The 23821-nt window shown below is 50.9% G+C and overlaps 1 protein-coding gene across 1 annotated transcript in view; it reads left to right on the forward strand.

Annotated features, from left to right (window-relative positions):
* Nucleotides 1–23821, forward strand: part of LOC147086816 (extracellular matrix protein 2-like) — a 197942-nt gene that overhangs the window by 140799 nt on the left and 33322 nt on the right. The window contains exon 2 of the mRNA XM_085978326.1: nucleotides 19887–20026. Within this exon, the coding sequence (XP_085834452.1) occupies nucleotides 19887–20026 (140 nt within the window). The remainder of the gene's footprint in view (nucleotides 1–19886; nucleotides 20027–23821) is intronic.

Genomic DNA, 23821 nt, shown 5'->3' on the forward strand with positions numbered 1-23821 from the left:
TGATATACCCCACACCCCTCACTGTAACACTCTGATATACCCCACACCCCTCACTGTAACACTCTGATATACCCCACACCCCTCACTGTAACACTCTGATATACCCCACACCCCTCACTGTAACACTCTGATACACCCCACACCCCTCACTGTAACACTCGGATATACCCCACACCTCTCACTGTAATACCCTGATATACCCCACACCCCTCACTGTAACACTCTGATATACCCCACACCCCTCACTGTAACACTCTGATATACCCCACACCCCTCACTGTAACACTCTGATACACCCCACACCCCTCACTGTAACACTCGGATATACCCCACACCTCTCACTGTAACACTCTGATATACCCCACACCCCTCAGTGTAACACCCTGATATACCCCACACCCCTCACTGTAACACTCTGATATACCCCACACCCCTCACTGTAACACTCTGATATACCCCACACCGCTCACTGTAACACTCTGATATACCCCACACCCCTCACTGTAACACTCTGACATACCCCACACCCCTCACTGTAACACTCTGATATACCCCACACCCCGCACTGTAATACACTGATATACCCCACACCCCTCACTGTAACACTCTGATATACCCCACACCCCTCACTGTAACACTCTGATATACCCCACACTCCTCACTGTAATACCCTGATATAACCCACACCCCTCACTGTAACACTCTGATATACCCCACACCCCTCACTGTAACACTCTGATATACCCCACACTCCTCACTGTAATAACCTGATATAACCCACACCCCTCAGTGTAACACCCTGATATACCCCACACCCCTCACTGTAACACTCTGATATACCCCACACCCCTCACTGTAATACTCTGATATACCGCACACCCCTCACTGTAACGCCCTGATATAACCCACACCCCTCACTGTAACACTCTGATATACCCCACACCCCTCACTGTAACACTGATATACCCCACACCCCTCACTGTAACACTCTGATATACCCCACACCCCTCACTGTAACACTCTGATATACCCCACACCCCTCACTGTAACACTCTGATACACCCCACACCCCTCACTGTAACACTCGGATATACCCCACACCTCTCACTGTAATACCCTGATATACCCCACACCCCTCACTGTAACACTCTGATATACCCCACACCCCTCACTGTAACACTCTGATATACACCACACCTCTCACTGTAACACTCTGATACACCCCACTCCCCTCACTGTAACATTCTGATATACCCCACACCCCTCACTGTAACACTCTGATATACCCCACACCCCTCACTGTAACACTCTGATATACCCCACACCCCTCACTGTAACACTCTGATATACCCCACACCCCTCACTGTAACACTCTGATATACCCCACACCCCTCACTGTAACACTCTGATATACCCCACACCCCTCACTGTAACATTCTGATATACCCCACACCCCTCACTGTAACACTCTGATATACCCCACACCCCTCACTGTAACACTCTGATACACCCCACACCCCTCACTGTAACACTCGGATATACCCCACACCTCTCACTGTAACACTCTGATATACCCCACACCCCTCAGTGTAACACCCTGATATACCCCACACCCCTCACTGTAACACTCTGATATACCCCACACCCCTCACTGTAACACTCTGATATACCCCACACCGCTCACTGTAACACTCTGATATACCCCACACCCCTCACTGTAACACTCTGATATACCCCACACCCCTCACTGTAACACTCTGATATACCCCACACCCCGCACTGTAATACACTGATATACCCCACACCCCTCACTGTAACACTCTGATATACCCCACACCCCTCACTGTAACACTCTGATATACCCCACACTCCTCACTGTAATACCCTGATATAACCCACACCCCTCACTGTAACACTCTGATATACCCCACACCCCTCACTGTAACACTCTGATATACCCCACACTCCTCACTGTAATAACCTGATATAACCCACACCCCTCAGTGTAACACCCTGATATACCCCACACCCCTCACTGTAACACTCTGATATACCCCACACCCCTCACTGTAATACTCTGATATACCGCACACCCCTCACTGTAACGCCCTGATATAACCCACACCCCTCACTGTAACACTCTGATATACCCCACACCCCTCACTGTAACACTGATATACCCCACACCCCTCACTGTAACACTCTGATATACCGCACACCCCTCACTGTAACACTCTGATATACCCGACTCCCCTCACTGTAACACTCTGATATACCCCACACCCCTCACTGTAACACTCTGATATACCCACACCCCTCACTGTAACACTGATATACCCCACACCCCTCACTGTAACACTGATATACCCCACACCGCTCACTGTAACACTCTGATATACCGCACACCCCTTACTGTAACACTCTGATATACCCCACACCCCTCACTGTAACACTCTGATATACCCCACACCCCTCACTGTAACACTCTGATATACCCCACACTCCTCACTGTAACACTCTGATATACCCCACACCCCTCACTGTAACACTCTGATATACCCCACACCCCTCAGTGTAACACCCTGATATACCCCACACCCCTCACTGTAACACTCTGATATACCCCACACCCCTCAGTGGAACACCCTGATATACCCCACACCCCTCACTGTAACACTCTGATATACCCCACACCCCTCACTGTAACACTCTGATATACCCCACACCCCTCACTGTAACACTCTGATATACCCCACACCCCTCACTGTAACACTCTGATATACCCCACACCCCTCACTGTAACACTCTGATATACCCCACACCCCTCACTGTAACACACTGATATACCCCACACCCCTCACTGTAACACCCTGATATACCCCACACCCCTCACTGTAACACTCTGATATACCCCACACCCCTCACTGTAACATCCTGATATACCCCACACCCCTCACTGTAACATTCTGATATACCCCACACCCCTCACTGTAACACTCTGATATACCCCACACCCCTCACTGTAACACCCTGATATACACCACACCCCTCACTGTAACACACTGATATACCCCACACCCCTCACTGTAACACTCTGATATACCCCACACCCCTCACTGTAACACACTGATATACCTCACACCCCTCACTGTAACACTCTGATATACCACACACCCCTCACTGTAACACTCTGATATACCCCGCACCCCTCACTGTAACACTCTCATATACCCCACACCCCTCACTGTAACACACTGATATACCCCACACCCCTCACTGTAACACTCTGATATACCCCACACCCCTCACTGTAACACTGATATACCCCACACCCCTCACTGTAACACTCTGATATACCTCACACCCCTCACTGTAACACTCTGATATACCCCACACCCCTCACTGTAACACTCTGATATACCCCACACCCCTCACTGTAACACTCTGATATACCCCACACCACTCACTGTAACACTCTGATATACCCCACACCCCTCACTGTAGCACTCTGATATACCCCACACCCCTCACTGTAACACTCTGATATACCCCACACCCCTCACTGTAACACTCTGATATACCCCACACCCCTCACTGTAACACTCTGATATACCCCACACCCCTCACTGTAACACTCTGATATACTCCACACCCCTCACTGTAACACTCTGATATACCCCACACCCCTCACTGTAACACTCTGATATACCCCACACCCCTCACTGTAACGCTCTGATATACCCCACATCCCTCACTGTAACACTCTGATACACAGCACACCACTCACTGTAACACTGATATACCACACACCCCTCACTGTAACACTCTGATATATCCCACACCCCTCACTGTAACACTCTGATATACCCCACACCCCTCACTGTAACACTCTGATATACCCCACACCCCTCACTGTAACTCTCTGATATACCCCACACCCCTCACTGTAACACTCTGATATACCCCACACCCCTCACTGTAACACTCTGATATACCCCACACCCCTCACTGTAACACTGATATGCCCCACACCCCTCACTGTAACACTCTGATATACCCCACACCCCTCACTGTAACACTCTGATATACCCCACACCCCTCACTGTAACACTCTGATATACCCCACACCCCTCACTGTAACACTCTGATATACCCCACACCCCTCACTCTAACACTCTGATATACCCCACACCCCTCACTGTAACACTGATATACCCCACACCCCTCACTGTAACACAGATATACCCCACACCCCTCACTGTAACACTCTGATATACCCCACACCCCTCACTGTAACACTCTGATATACCCCACACCCCTCACTGTAACACTCTGATATAGCCCACACCCCTCACTGTAACACTCTGATATACCCCACACCCCTCACTGTAACACTGATATACCCCACACCCCTCACTGTAACACTCTGATATACCCCACACCCCTCACTGTAACACTGATATACCCCACACCCCTCACTGTAACACTCTGATATACCCCACACCCCTCACTGTAACACTCTGATAGACCCCACACCCCTCACTGTAACACCTTGATATAACCCACACCCCTCACTGTAACACTCTGATATACCCCACACCCCTCACTGTAACACCCTGATATACCCCACACCCCTCACTGTAACGTTCTGATATACCCCACACCCCTCACTGTAACACTCTGATATACCCCACACCCCTCACTGTAACACTCTGATATACCCCACACCCCTCACTGTAACACTCTGATATACCACACACCCCTCACTGTAACACTCTGATATACTCCACACCCCTCACTGTAACACTCTGATATACCCCGCACCCCTCACTGTAACACTGATATACCCCACACCGCTCACTGCAACACTGATATACCCCACACCCCTCACTGTAACACTCTGATATACCCCACACCCCTCACTGTAACACACTGATATACCCCACACCGCTCACTGCAAAACTCTGATATACCCCACACCCCTCACTGTAACACTGATATACCCCACACCCCTCACTGTAACACTCTGATATACCCCACACCCCTCACTGTAACACTGATATACCCCACACCCCTCACTGTAACACTCTGATACACCCCACAACCCTTACTGTAACACTCTGATATACCCCACACCCCTCACTGTAACACTCTGATATACCCCACAACCCTTACTGTAACACTCTGATATACCCCACACCCCTCACTGTAACACTCTGATATACCCCACACCCCTCACTGTAACACTCTGATATACCCCACACCCCTCACTGTAACACCCTGATATAACCCACACCCCTCACTGTAACACTCTGATATACCCCACACCCCTCACTGTAACACCCTGATATACCCCACACCCCTCACTGTTACATTCTGATATACCCCACACCCCTCAATGTAACACTCTGATATACCCCACAGCCCTCACTGTAACACTCTGATATACTCCACACCCCTCACTGTAACACTCTGATATACCCCGCACCCCTCACTGTAACACTGATATACCCCACACCGCTCACTGTAACACTGATATACCCCACACCCCTCACTGTAACACTCTGATATACCCCACACCCCTCACTGTAACACACTGATATACCCCACACCCCTCACTGCAAAACTCTGATATACCCCACACCCCTCACTGTGACACTGATGTACCCCACACCCCTCACTGTAACACTCTGATATACCCCACACCCCTCACTGTAACACCCTGATATACTTCACACCCCTCACTGTAACACTCTGATATACCCCACACCCCTCACCGCAACACTCTGATATACCCCACACTCCTCAGTGTAACACTGATATACCCCACACCCCTCACTCTAACACTCTGATATACCCCACACCCCTCACTGTAAAACTCTGATATATCCCACACCCCTCACTGTAACACTCTGATATACCCCACACCCCTCACTGTAACACTCTTGATATACCCCACACCCCTCACTTTAACACTCTGATATACCCCACACCCCTCACTGTAACACCCTGATACACCCCACACCCCTCACTGTAACACTCTGATATATCCCACACCCTTCACTGTAACACTCTGATATACCCCACACCCCTCACTGTAACACTCTTGATATACCCCACACCCCTCACTGTAACACTCTGATATACCCCACACCCCTCACTGTAACACCCTGATACACCCCACACCCCTCACTGTAACTCTCTGATATATCCCACACCCCTCACTGTAACACTGATATACCCCACACCCCTCACTGTAACACAGATATACCCCACACCCCTCACTGTAACACTCTGATATACCCCACACCCCTCACTGTAACACTCTGATATACCCCACACCCCTCACTGTAACACTCTGATATACCCCACACCCCTCACTGTAACACTGATATACCCCACACCCCTCACTGTAACACTCTGATATACCCCACACCCCTCACTGTAACACTCTGATAGACCCCACACCCCTCACTGTAACACCTTGATATAACCCACACCCCTCACTGTAACACTCTGATATACCCCACACCCCTCACTGTAACACCCTGATATACCCCACACCCCTCACTGTAACGTTCTGATATACCCCACACCCCTCACTGTAACACTCTGATATACCCCACACCCCTCACTGTAACACTCTGATATACCCCACACCCCTCACTGTAACACTCTGATATACCACACACCCCTCACTGTAACACTCTGATATACTCCACACCCCTCACTGTAACACTCTGATATACCCCGCACCCCTCACTGTAACACTGATATACCCCACACCGCTCACTGCAACACTGATATACCCCACACCCCTCACTGTAACACTCTGATATACCCCACACCCCTCACTGTAACACACTGATATACCCCACACCCCTCACTGCAAAACTCTGATATACCCCACACCCCTCACTGTAACACTGATATACCCCACACCCCTCACTGTAACACACTGATATACCCCACACCCCTTACTGTAACACTCTGATATACCCCACACCCCTCACTGTAACACTCTGATATACCCCACACCCCTCACTGTAACACTCTGATATACTCCACACCCCTCACTGTAACACTCTGATATACCCCGCACCTCTCACTGTAACACTGATATACCCCACACCGCTCACTGTAACACTGATATACCCCACACCCCTCACTGTAACACTCTGATATACCCCACACCCCTCGCTGTTACACACTGATATACCCCACACCCCTCACTGCAAACCTCTGATATACCCCACACCCCTCACTGTAACACTGATATACCCCACACCCCTCACTGTAACACTCTGATATACCCCACACCCCTCACTGTAACACTGATATACCCCACACCCCTCACTGTAACACTCTGATACACCCCACAACCCTTACTGTAACACTCTGATATACCCCACACCCCTCACTGTAACACTCTGATATACCCCACAACCCTTACTGTAACACTCTGATATACCCCACACCCCTCACTGTAACACTCTGATATACCCCACACCCCTCACTGTAACACTCTGATATACCCCACACCCCTCACTGTAACACCCTGATATAACCCACACCCCTCACTGTAACACTCTGATATACCCCACACCCCTCACTGTAACACCCTGATATACCCCACACCCCTCACTGTTACATTCTGATATACCCCACACCCCTCAATGTAACACTCTGATATACCCCACACCCCTCACTGTAACACTCTGATATACTCCACACCCCTCACTGTAACACTCTGATATACCCCGCACCCCTCACTGTAACACTGATATACCCCACACCGCTCACTGTAACACTGATATACCCCACACCCCTCACTGTAACACTCTGATATACCCCACACCCCTCACTGTAACACACTGATATACCCCACACACCTCACTGCAAAACTCTGATATACCCCACACCCCTCACTGTGACACTGATGTACCCCACACCCCTCACTGTAAGACTCTGATATACCCCACACCCCTCACTGTAACACCCTGATATACTTCACACCCCTCACTGTAACACTCTGATATACCCCACACCCCTCACCGCAACACTCTGATATACCCCACACTCCTCAGTGTAACACTGATATACCTCACACCCCTCACTGTAACACTCTGATATACCCCACACCCCTCACTGTGACACTCTGATATACCCCACACCCCTCACTGTAACACTCTGATATATCCCACACCCCTCACTGTAACACTCTGATATACCCACACCCCTCACTGTAACACTCTTGATATACCCCACACCCCTCACTGTAACACTCTGATATACCCCACACCCCTCACTGTAACACCCTGATACACCCCACACCCCTCACTGTAATACTCTGATATATCCCACACCCCTCACTGTAACACTCTGATATACCCCACACCCCTCACTGTAACACTCTTGATATACCCCACACCCCTCACTGTAACACTCTGATATACCCCACACCCCTCACTGTAACACCCTGATACACCCCACACCCCTCACTGTAACTCTCTGATATATCCCACACCCCTCACTGTAACACTGATATACCCCACACCCCTCACTGTAACACTCTGATATACCCCACACCCCTCACTGTAACACTCTGATATACCCCACACCCCTCACTGTAACACTCTGATATACCCCACACCCCTCACTGTAACACTCTGATATACCTCACACCCCTCACTGTAATACTCTGATATACCCCACACCCCTCACTGTAACACTGATATACCCACACCCCTCACTGTAACACTCTGATATACCTCACACCCCTCACTGTAATACTCTGATATACCCCACACCCCTCACTGTAACACTGATATACCCCACACCCCTCACTATAACACTCTGATATACCCCACACCCCTCACTGTAATACTCTGATATACCCCACACCCCTCACTGTAACACTGATATACCCCACACCCCTCACTGTAACACTCTGATATACCCCACACCCCTCACTGTATCACTCTGATATACCCCACACCCCTCACTGTAACACTCTGATATACCCCACACCCCTCACTGTAACACTCTGATATACCCCACACCCCTCACTGTAACACTGATATACCCCACACCCCTCACTGTAACACACTGATATACCCCACACCCCTCACTGTAACACTGATATACCCCACACCCCTCACTGTATCACTCTGATATACCCCACACCCCTCACTGTAACACTCTGATATACCCCACACCCCTCACTGTAACACTCTGATATACCCCACACCCCTCACTGTAACACTCTGATATACCCCACACCCCTCACTGTAACACCCTGATATACACCACACCCCTCACTGTAACACTCTGATATACCCCACACCACTCACTGTAACACTCTGATATACCCCACACCCCTCACTGTATCACTCTGATATACCCCACACCCCTCACTGTAACACTCTGATATACCCCACACCCCTCACTGTAACACTCTGATATACCCCACACCCCTCACTGTAACACTGATATACCCCACACCCCTCACTGTAACACACTGATATACCCCACACCCCTCACTGTAACACTGATATACCCCACACCCCTCACTGTATCACTCTGATATACCCACACCCTCACTGTAACACTCTGATATACCCCACACCCCTCACTGTAACACTCTGATATACCCCACACCCCTCACTGTAACACTCTGATATACCCCACACCGCTCACTGTAACACTCTGATATACCCCACACCCCTCACTGTAACACTCTGATATACCCCACACCCCTCACTGTAACACTCTGATATACCCCACACCCCTCACTGTAACACACTGATATACACCACACCTCTCACTGTAACACTCTGATTTACCCCACACCCCTCACTGTAACACTCTGATATACCCCACACCCCTCACTGTATCACTCTGATATACCCCACACCCCTCACTGTAACACTCTGATATACCCCACACCCCTCACTGTAACACTGATATACCCCACACCCCTCACTGTAACACTCTGATATACCCCACACCCCTCACTGTAATACTCTGATATACCGCACACCCCTCACTGTAACGCCCTGATATAACCCACACCCCTCACTGGAACACTCTGATATACCCCACACCCCTCACTGTAACACACTGATATATCCCACACCCCTCACTGTAACACACTGATATACCCCACACCCCTCACTGTAACACTCTGATATACCCCACACCCCTCACTGTAATACTCTGATATACCCCACACCCCTCACTGTAACACTGATATACCCCACACCCCTCACTGTAACACTCTGATATACCCCACACCCCTCACTGTAACACTCTGATATACCCCACACCCCTCACTGTAACACTCTGATATACCCCACACCCCTCACTGTATCACTCTGATATACCCCACACCCCTCACTGTAACACTCTGATATACCCCACACCCCTCACTGTAACACTCTGATATACCCCACACCCCTCACTGTAACACTGATATACCCCACACCCCTCACTGTAACACTGATATACCACACACCCCTCACTGTAACACTCTGATATACCCCACACCCCTCACTGTAACACTGATATACCACACACCCCTCACTGTAACACTCTGATATACCCCACACCCCTCACTGTAACACTCTGATATACCCCACAACCCTACTGTAACACTCTGATATACCCCACACCCCTCACTGTAACACTCTGATATACCCCACACCCCTCACTGTAACACTCTGATATACCCACACCCCTCACTGTAACACTGATATACCCCACACCCCTCACTGTAACACTGATATACCCCACACCGCTCACTGTAACACTCTGATATACCGCACACCCCTTACTGTAACACTCTGATATACCCCACACCCCTCACTGTAACACTCTGATATACCCCACACCCCTCACTGTAACACTCTGATATACCCCACACTCCTCACTGTAACACTCTGATATACCCCACACCCCTCACTGTAACACTCTGATATACCCCACACCCCTCAGTGTAACACCCTGATATACCCCACACCCCTCACTGTAACACTCTGATATACCCCACACCCCTCAGTGTAACACCCTGATATACCCCACACCCCTCACTGTAACACTCTGATATACCCCACACCCCTCACTGTAACACTCTGATATACCCCACACCCCTCACTGTAACACTCTGATATACCCCACACCCCTCACTGTAACACTCTGATATACCCCACACCCCTCACTGTAACACTCTGATATACCCCACACCCCTCACTGTAACACACTGATATACCCCACACCCCTCACTGTAACACCCTGATATACCCCACACCCCTCACTGTAACACTCTGATATACCCCACACCCCTCACTGTAACATCCTGATATACCCCACACCCCTCACTGTAACATTCTGATATACCCCACACCCCTCACTGTATCACTCTGATATACCCCACACCCCTCACTGTAACACTCTGATATACCCCACACCCCTCACTGTAACACTCTGATATACCCCACACCCCTCACTGTAACACTCTGATATACCCCACACCGCTCACTGTAACACTCTGATATACCCCACACCCCTCACTGTAACACTCTGATATACCCCACACCCCTCACTGTAACACTCTGATATACCCCACACCCCTCACTGTAACACACTGATATACACCACACCTCTCACTGTAACACTCTGATATACCCCACACCCCTCACTGTAACACTCTGATATACCGCACACCCCTCACTGTATCACTCTGATATACCCCACACCCCTCACTGTAACACTCTGATATACCCCACACCCCTCACTGTAACACTGATATACCCCACACCCCTCACTGTAACACTCTGATATACCCCACACCCCTCACAGTAATACTCTGATATACCGCACACCCCTCACTGTAACGCCCTGATATAACCCACACCCCTCACTGTAACACTCTGATATACCCCACACCCCTCACTGTAACACACTGATATATCCCACACCCCTCACTGTAACACACTGATATACCCCACACCCCTCACTGTAACACTCTGATATACCCCACACCCCTCACTGTAATACTCTATATACCACACACCCCTCACTGTAACACTCTGATATACCCCACACCCCTCACTGTAACACTGATATACCACACACCCCTCACTGTAACACTCTGATATACCCCACACCCCTCACTGTAACACTCTGATATACCCCACACCCCTCACTGTAACACTCTGATATACCCCACACCCCTCACTGTAACACTCTGATATACCCCACACCCCTCACTGTAACACTCTGATATACCCCACACCCCTCACTGTAACACTCTGATATACCCCACACCCCTCACTGTAATACTCTGATATACCGCACACCCCTCACTGTAACACTCTGATATACCCCACACCCCTCACTGTAACACACTGATATACACCACACCTCTCACTGTAACACTCTGATATACCCCACACCCCTCACTGTAACACTCTGATATACCCCACACCCCTCACTGTAACACACTGATATATCCCACACCCCTCACTGTAACACACTGATATACCCCACACCCCTCACTGTAACACTCTGATATACCCCACACCCCTCACTGTAATACTCTGATATACCCCACACCCCTCACTGTAACACTGATATACCCCACACCCCTCACTGTAACACTCTGATATACCCCACACCCCTCACTGTAACACTCTGATATACCCCACACCCCTCACTGTAACACTCTGATATACCCCACACCCCTCACTGTATCACTCTGATATACCCCACACCCCTCACTGTAACACTCTGATATACCCCACACCCCTCACTGTAACACTCTGATATACCCCACACCCCTCACTGTAACACTGATATACCCCACACCCCTCACTGTAACACTGATATACCACACACCCCTCACTGTAACACTCTGATATACCCCACACCCCTCACTGTAACACTGATATACCACACACCCCTCACTGTAACACTCTGATATACCCCACACCCCTCACTGTAACACTCTGATATACCCCACACCCCTCACTGTAACACTCTGATATACCCCACACCCCTCACTGTAACACTCTGATATACCCCACACCCCTCACTGTAACACTCTGATATACCCCACACCCCTCACTGTAACACTCTGATATACCCCACACCCCTCACTGTAATACTCTGATATACCGCACACCCCTCACTGTAACGCCCTGATATAACCCACACCCCTCACTGTAACACTGATATACCCCACACCCCTCACTGTAACACTCTGATATACCCACACCCCTCACTGTAACACTGATATACCCCACACCCCTCACTGTAACACTCTGATATACCACACACCCCTTACTGTAACACTCTGATATACCCCACACCCCTCACTGTAACACTCTGATATACCCCACACCCCTCACTGTAACACTCTGATATACCCCACACTCCTCACTGTAATACCCTGATATAACCCACACCCCTCACTGTAACACTCTGATATACCCCACACCCCTCAGTGTAACACTCTGATATACCCCACACCCCTCACTGTAACACTCTGATATACCCCACACCCCTCACTGTAACACTCTGATATACTCCATACCCCTCACTGTAACACTCTGATATACCCCACACCCCTCACTGTAACACTCTGATATACCCCACACCCCTCACTGTAACACTCTGATATACCCCACACCCCTCACTGTAACACTCTGATATACCCCACACCCCTCACTGTAACACTCTGATATACCCCACACCCCTCACTGTAACACTCTGATATACCCCACACCCCTCACTGTAACACTCTGATATACCCCACACCCCTCACTGTAACACTCTGATATACCCCACACCCCTCAGTGTAACACTCTGATATACCCCACACCCGTCACTGTAACACTCTGATATACCCCACACCCCTCACTGTAACACACTGATATACCCCACACCCCTCACTGTAACACTCTGATATACCCCACACCCCTCACTGTAACACTCTGATATAACCCACACCCCTCACTGTAACACTCTGATATACCCCACACCCCTCACTGTAACACTCTGATATACCCCACACCCCTCACTGTAACACTCTGATATACCCCACACCCCTCACTGTAACACTGATATACCCCACACCCCTCACTGTAACACTGATATACCCCACACCCCTCACTGTAACACTCTGATATACCCCACACCCCTCACTGTAACACAGATATACCCCACACCCCTCACTGTAACACTGATATACCTCACACCCCTCACTGTAACACAGATATACCCCACACCCCTCACTGTAACACTGATATACCCCACACCCCTCACTGTAACACTCTGATATACCCCACACCCCTCACTGTAACACTCTGATATACCCCACACCCCTCACTGTAACACTGATATACCCCACACCCCTCACTGTAACACTCTGATATACCCCACACCCCTCACTGTAACACTCTGATATACCCCACACCCCTCACTGTAACACTCTGATATAACCCACACCCCTCACTGTAACACTCTGATATACCCCACACCCCTCACTGTAACACTCTGATACACCCCACACCCCTCACTGTAACACTCTGATATACCCCACACCCCTCACTGTAACACTCTGATATACCCCACACCCCTCAGTGTAACACTCTGATATACCCCACACCCCTCACTGTAACACTCTGATACACCCCACACCCCTCACTGTAACACTCTGATATACCCCACACCCCTCAGTGTAACACCCTGATATACCCCACACCCCTCACTGTAACACTCTGATATACCCCACACCCCTCACTGTAACACTCTGATATACCCCACACTCCTCACTGTATCACTCTGATATACCCCACACCCCTCACTGTAACACACTGATATACCTCACACCCCTCACTGTAACACTGATATACCCCACACCCCTCACTGTAACTCTCTGATATACCCCACACCCCTCACTGTAACACTCTGATATACCCCACACCCCTCACTGTAACACTCTGATATACCCCACACCCCTCACTGTAACACTCTGATATACCCCACACCCCTCACTGTAACACCCTGATATACCCCACACCCCTCACTGTAACACTCTAATATACCCCACACCCCTCACTGTAACACACGGATATACCCCACACCCTCACTGTAACACTCTGATATACCCCACACCCCTCACTGTAACACACGGATATACCCCACACCCCACACTGTAACACTCTGATATACCCCACACCACTCACTGTAACACACGGATATACCCCACACCCCACACTGTAACATCCTGATATACCCCACACCCCTCACTGTAACATTCTGATATACCCCACACCCCTCACTGGAACACTCTGATATACCCCACACCCCTCACTGTAACACCCTGATATCCCCCATAACCCTCACTGTAACACTCTGATATACACCACACCCCTCACTGTAACACACTGATATACCCCACACCCCTCACTGTAACACTCTGATATACCCCACACCCCTCACTGTAACACACTGATATACCCCACACCCCTCACTGTAACACTGATATACTCCACACCCCTCACTGTAACACTCTGATATTCCCCACACCCCTCACTGTAACACTGATATACTCCACACCCCTCACTGTAACACTCTGATATACCCCACACCCCTCACTGTAACACTCTGATATACCCCGCACCCCTCACTGTAACACTCTCATATACCCCACACCCCTCACTGTAACACACTGATATACCCCACACCCCTCACTGTAACACTCTGATATACCCCACACCCCTCACTGTAACACTGATATACCCCACACCCCTCACTGTAACACTCTGATATACCTCACACCCCTCACTGTAACACTCTGATATACCCCACACCCCTCACTGTAACACTCTGATATACCCCACACCCCTCACTGTAACACTCTGATATACCCCACACCCCTCACTGTAACACACTGATATACCCCACACCCCTCACTGTAACACTCTGATATACCCCACACCCCTCACTGTAACACTCTGATATACCCCACACCCCTCACTGCAACACTGATATACCCCACACCCCTCACTGTAACACTCTGATATACCCCACACCCCTCACTGTAACACTCTGATATACCCCACACCCCTCACTGTAACACCCTGATATACCCCACACCACTCACTGTAACACTCTGATATACCCCACACCCCTCACTGTAGCACTCTGATATACCCCACACCCCTCACTGTAACACTCTGATATACAGCACACCCCTCACTATAACACTCTGATATACCCCACACCCCTCACTGTAACACTCTGATATACCCCACACCCCTCACTGTAACACTCTGATATACCCCACACCCCTCACTGTAACACTCTGATATACCCCACACCCCTCACTGTAACACTCTGATATACCCCACACCCCTCACTGTAACACTGATATACCCCACACCCCTCACTGTAACACTGATATACCCCACACCCCTCACTGTAACACTCTGATATACCCCACACCCCTCACTGTAACACTGATATACCCCACACCCCTCACTGTAACACTCTGATATACCCCACACCCCTCACTGTAACGCTCTGATATACCCCACATCCCTCACTGTAACACCCTGATACACAGCACACCCCTCACTGTAACACTCTGATATACCACACACCCCTCACTGTAACACTCTGATATATCCCACACCCCTCACTGTAACACTATGATATACCCCACACCACTCACTGTAACACTCTGATATACACCACACCCCTCACTGTAACACTCTGATATACCCCACACCCCTCACTGTAACACTCTGATATACCCCACACCCCTCACTGTAACACTCTGATATACCCCACACCCCTCACTGTAACACTCTGATATACCCCACACCCCTCACTGTAACACTGATATACCCCACACCCCTCACTGTAACACTCTGATATACCCCACACCCCTCACTGTAACACTCTGATAGACCCCACACCCCTCACTGTAACAGCTTGATATAACCCACACCCCTCACTGTAACACTCTGATATACCCCACACCCCTCACTGTAACACCCTGATATACCCCACACCCCTCACTGTAACGTTCTGATATACCCCACACCCCTCACTGTAACACTCTGATATACCCCACACCCCTCACTGTAACACTCTGATATACCCCACACCCCTCACTGTAACACTCTGATATACCCCACACCTCACTGTAACACTCTGATATACCCCACACCCCTCACTGTAACACTCTGATATACCCCACACCCCTCACTGTAACACACTGATATACCCCACACCCCTCACTGTAACACTCTGATATACCCCACACCCCTCACTGTAACACTCTGATATACCCCACACCCCTCACTGTAACACTGATATACCCCACACCCCTCACTGTAACACTCTGATATACCCCACACCCCTCACTGTAACACTGATATACCCCACAGCCTCACTGTAACACTCTGATATACCCCACACCCCTCACTGTAACACTCTGATATACTCCACACCCCTCACTGTAACACGCTGATATACCCCGCACCCCTCACTGTAACACACTGATATACCCCACACCCCTCACTGTAACACTCTGATATACTCCACACCCCTCACTGTAACACTCTGATATACCACACACCCCTCACTGTAACACTCTGATATACCCCACACCTCACTGTAACACTCTGATATACCCCACACCCCTCACTGTAACACTCTGATATACTCCACACCCCTCACTGTAACACTCTGATATACCCCGCACCCCTCACTGTAACACTGATATACCCCACACCGCTCACTGCAACACTGATATACCCCACACCCCTCACTGTAACACTCTGATATACCCCACACCCCTCACTGTAACACACTGATATACCCCACACCCCTCACTGCAAAACTCTGATATACCCCACACCCCTCACTGTAACACTGATATACCCCACACCCCTCACTGTAACACACTGATATACCCCACACCCCTTACTGTAACACTCTGATATACCCCACACCCCTCACTGTAACACTCTGATATACCCCACACCCCTCACTGTAACACTCTGATATACTCCACACCCCTCACTGTAACACTCTGATATATCCCGCACCTCTCACTGTAACACTGATATACCCCACACCGCTCACTGTAACACTGATATACCCCACACCCCTCACTGTAACACTCTGATATACCCCACACCCCTCGCTGTTACACACTGATATACCCCACACCCCTCACTGCAAAACTCTGATATACCCCACACCCCTCACTGTAACACTGATATACCCCACACCCCTCACTGTAACACTCTGATATACCCCACAACCCTTACTGTAACACTCTGATATACCCCACACCCCTCACTGTAACACTCTGATATACCCCACACCCCTCACTGTAACACTCTGATATACCCCACACCCCTCACTGTAACACCCTGATATACCCCACACCCCTCACTGTAACACCCTGATATACCCCACACCCCTCACTGTAACACACTGATATACCCCACACCCCTTACTGTAACACTCTGATATACCCCACACCCCTCACTGTAACACTCTGATATACCCCACACCCCTCACTGTAACACTCTGATATACCCCACACCCCTCACTGTAACACCCTGATATACCCCACACCCCTCACTGTTACATTCTGATATACCCCACACCCCTCAATGTAACACTCTGATATACCCCACACCCCTCACTGTAACACTCTGATATACTCCACACCCCTCACTGTAACACCCTGATATACCCCACACCCCTCACTGTAACACTCTGATATACCCCGCACCCCTCACTGTAACACTGATATACCCCACACCGCTCACTGTAACATTGATATACCCCACACCCCTCACTGTAACACTCTGATATACCCCACACCCCTCACTGTAACACACTGATATACCCCACACCCCTCACTGCAAAACTCTGATATACCCCACACCCCTCACTGTGACACTGATGTACCCCACACCCCTCACTGTAAGACTCTGATATACCCCACACCCCTCACTGTAACACCCTGATATACTTCACACCCCTCACTGTAACACTCTGATATATCCCACACCCCTCACCGCAACACTCTGATATACCCCACACTCCTCAGTTTAACACTGATATACCCCACACCCCTCACTGTAACACTCTGATATACCCCACACCCCTCACTCTAACACTCTGATATACCCCACACCCCTCACTGTAACACTCTGATATACCCCACACCCCTCACTCTAACACTCTGATATACCCCACACCCCTCACTGTAACACTCTGATATATCCCACACCCCTCACTGTAACACTCTGATATACCCCACACCCCTCACTGTAACACTGATATACCCCACACCCCTCACTGTAACACTCTGATATACCCCACACACCTCACTGTAGCACTTTGATATACCCCACACACCCCTCTGTAACTCTCTGATATACCCCACACACCTCACTGTAACACTGATATACCCCACACCCCTCACTGTAACACTCTGATATACCCCACACCCCTCACTGTAACACTCTGATATACCCCACACACCTCACTGTAACACTCTGATATACCCCACACCCCTCACTGTAACACTGATATACCCCACATCCCTCACTGTAACACTCTGATATACCCCACACCCCTCACTGTAACACTCTGATATACCCCACACCCCTCACTGTAACACTCTGATATACCCCACACCCCTCACTCCTGCTCCTATCTTCTATGTTTCCCTCCATGCAGGCTCCTCTTTCGCTCTCTCCAGTTACCTCTCTCACTGGGCCCGAGGCCCGGTCAGCGGTGGTTGTCCCCGGTAACCAAGTGTCCCCCTCTCTTGTCTCCGCTGACTCCAGGAGCTCCACCTGGAACACAACCACATCGAGGAGGTCCCCGGGGGCCTCCTGAACAAGACGCTGGATTTGACCGTCCTGGTGCTGCGCAACAACCGAATTCAGGAGCACCGCATCGCCCCTCGAGCCTGGATCCACTTACGGTGAGTCGGGGGTGGGCCCGGGTGTGGGGGGGGGCCTGGTCGCTCCCGCTTTGGCAGGCTCGGTCAGCCGCGGGCCAAGCAGCGCATCTTCTCGTGACCTTCGCCCTCTGCTGTCCACCCCCCATGGCCATCTGACCCCCGCCCCCCCAGTCTGTCCAAGAACACCTTGCCTTCCCACAGCACCTTTCGACATTGTTAAAAACGTCCCGACCTGCGTAAATAAGACTCAAATTTGACCCCACGCCACGTCAGCAGATATTAGGGACCGGCGACCACAAGCTGGGTTAATGAGGTCGGTTTTAAGGAGCGTCTTAAGGAGGGGGGAGAGGCGGAGAGGTTTTGGGAGGGAATTCCAGAGCTTAGGGCCCAGGCGGCTGAAGGCACGGCCGCCAATGGTGGAGCAAATATAGTGCGAGGATATGCTTCGATTAGCGAAGTGTGGCTCTCGTCTGTCGCAGCTCAGTCACCTCCCTCAACGGGATAAGGATAGGCACGTATAGATGATAAACTCCGCTGTCCCGTGTCCTAACTCGCACCGAGTACCGTTCACCCGTCACCCCGCCCTGTGCTCGCTGACCTACATTGGCTCCCGGTCCGGCAACGCCTCGATTATAAAATTCTGATCCTTGTTTTCAAATCCCTCCATGGCCTCCTTGCACTTCCCTGTCTCTGCAACCTCCTCCAGCCCCTACTACCCTCCGAGATCTCTGCGCTCCTCAATTCTGGCCTCTCGCGCATCCCCCCCCCGATTTCCATCACTCCACCATTGGCGACCGCGCCAGGGCCCTCGAGCTCTGGAATTCCCTCCCTAAACCTCTCCGCCTCTCTCTCTCCTCCTTTAAGACGCTCCTTAAAACCGACCTCTGTGACCCAGCTTTTGGTCACCTGCCCCCAATATCTCCTTATGTGGCTCGGGGTCAGATTGTGTCTGATTTACGCTCCTGTGAAGCACCTTGGGATGTTTTACTACATCAAAGGCGCTGGACAAAGGCAAGCTGTTATTATTTATCGATATTGTGAACAGTTTGTCAGTACGAATGGATGGTTTATGTGTTTGACAGCGACTGTAACTTGGAATCATAGAAATTTACAGCACAGAAGGAGGCCATTCGGCCCATCGAGTCCGTGCCGGCCTAATCCCACTGTCCAGTTCTCGGTCCGTAGCCCTGTGGGTTACGGCGCTTCAAGTGCGTATCCAAGTACTTTTTAAATGTGATGAGGGTCTCTGCCTCGACCACCCTTTCAGGCAGTGAGTTCCAGACCCCCACCACCCTCTGGGTGAAGAAAGTTCCTCAACTCCCCTCTAATCCTTCTCCCAATGACTTTCAATCTCGGCCCCCCTGGTTATTGACCTCTCTGCTCAGGGAAATAGGTCCTTCCTATCCACTCTATCCAGGGCCCCTCATCATTTTATACACCTCGATTAAATCTCCCCTCATAAGAACATAAGAAACAGAAGCAGGAGTAGGCCAATCGGCCCCTCGAGCCTGCTCCGCCATTCAATAAGATCATGGCTGATCTGATCCTAACCGCCAATCCACTATCACAGAACCATCTCCTGAATCTAACAGAATTAGACACACGAAATAGGAGCAGGATCAGGCTACACGGCCCCTGGGCCCGCTCCGCTACCCACAGGGCCATGACCGATCCGAACCTAGACTCATGTCCAGATTCCTGCCCGCTCCCCGTAACCCTTAATTCCCTTTACTTCTAGGAAACTGTCTATTTCTGTTTTAAATTTATGTAATGATGTAGCTTCTACAGCTTTTTGGGGCAGCATATTCCATGGACCTACCACCCTCTGAGTGAAGTAGTTCCTCCTCATCTCAGTTTTGAAAGAGCAGCCCCTTATTCTAAGACTATGCCCCCTAGTTCTAGTTTCACCCATCATCGGGAACATCTTCCCCGCATCCACCCGATCCAACCCCTTCACAATCTTATATGTTTCAATAAGATCGCCTCTCATTCTTCTGAACTCCAATGAGTAGAGTCCCAATCTACTCAACCTCTCCTCATATGTCCATCCCCTCATCCCCGGGATTAACTGAGTGAACCTTCTTTGTACAACAAAGAAAACAACCCCAGCCTCTCCAATCTTCCCTCATCGCTAAAATTCTCCAGCCCAGGCAACATCCTCGTAAATCTCCTCCGCACCCTCTCCAGAGCGATCACATCCTTCCTGTAATGTGGTGACCAGAACTGCACGCCGTGCTCTAGCTGAGGCCTAACTAGTGTTTTATACAGTTGAAGCATAACCTCCCTGCTCTTGTATTCTGTGCCTATGGACAGTATAAGGGCCCAAAGATAACAGTGTAGGAGGGAAGCCAGTGAGACGAGCACAGTGGAATCTCAGTGACGTACAGAGACTATTTATGACTTAATTATTCAGCAAGACCACGCCGAAGGGTCTGACAGGTCACAGAGGCAAAACAGCACGGAACATTCCGGAGGAGCGGCCAAGACTGTCGGAAGTGCACCTGGCAGATTCCAACTGGACCAGAGCCGGCCAAGAGTTGCTTAAAGAAGGCCCCACTTCAAGCCCGTGCCTGGAGGGGAAAGAGAGGCCGCAGCGCGACACTGCGAACTCAGCTTTTAAGGCAACGAGGACATGAAGGGAAGAAGGGAAGGAGGAAAGGAGGAAAGAACTCGCCTCTCTCCGGCGCCTGTCACCACCTCAGGACGTCCCAAATCGCTTCACAGCCAATGAAGGACTTTTACTGAAGTGTGCTCACTGTTCTAATGAAGGAAACACGGCAGCCAATTTGCGCACAGCAAGCTCCCACAAACAGCAATGAGATAAATGACCAGATCATCTGTTTCAGGTATTGGTTGAGGGATAAATATTGGGGCCAGGACACCGGGGAGAAATCCCACCTGCTCTTCTTCCAATAGTGGCCGTGGGATCTTTTACATCCACCTGAGGGGGCCTCGAGTTCAACGTATCATCCCTCAGTACCGCCCCTCCGACAGTGCGGCGCTCCCTCAGTACCGCCCCGCCGACAGTGCGGCGCTCCCTCAGTACCGCCCCTCCGACAGTGCGGCGCTCCCTCAGTACTGCTCCTCCGACAGTGCGGCGCTCCCTCAGTACCGCCCCTCCGACAGTGCGGCGCTCCCTCAGTACCGCCCCTCCGACAGTGCGGCGCTCCCTCAGTACCGCCCCTCCGACAGTGCGGCGCTCCCTCAGTACCGCCCCTCCGACAGTGCGGCGCTCCATCAGTACTGCCCCTCCGACAGTGCAGCGCTCCCTCAGTACCGCCCCTCCGACAGTGCGGCGCTCCCTCAGTACTGCCCCTCCGACAGTGCGGCGCTCCCTCAGTACTGCCCCTCCGACAGTGCTGCGCTCCCTCAGTACCGCCCCTCCGACAGTGCGGCGCTCCCTCAGTACCGCCCCTCTGACAGTGCGGCGCTCCCTCAGTACTGCCCCTCCGACAGTGCGGCACTCCCTCAGTACCGCCCCTCCGACAGTGCGGCGCTCCCTCAGTACCGCCCCTCCGACAGTGCGGCGCTCCCTCAGTACCGCCCCTCCGACAGTGCGGCGCTCCCTCAGCACCGCCCCTCCGACAGTGCGGCGCTCCCTCAGCACCGCCCCTCCGACAGTGCGGCGCTCCCTCAGTACCACCCCTCTGACAGTGCGGCGCTCCCTCAGCACCGCCCCTCCGACACTGCGGCGTTCCCTCAGTACCGCCCCTCCGACAGTGCGGCGCTCCCTCAGTACCGCCCCTCCGACAGTGCGGCGCTCCCTCAGTACCGCCCCTCCGACAGTGCAGCGCTCCCTCAGTACCGCCCCTCCGA

Source organism: Somniosus microcephalus, unplaced genomic scaffold (assembly GCF_052327205.1).
Source record: "Somniosus microcephalus isolate GS21.2 unplaced genomic scaffold, FLI_Smic_1.0 unresolved_chr7, whole genome shotgun sequence".
NCBI lineage: Eukaryota > Metazoa > Chordata > Chondrichthyes > Squaliformes > Somniosidae > Somniosus > Somniosus microcephalus.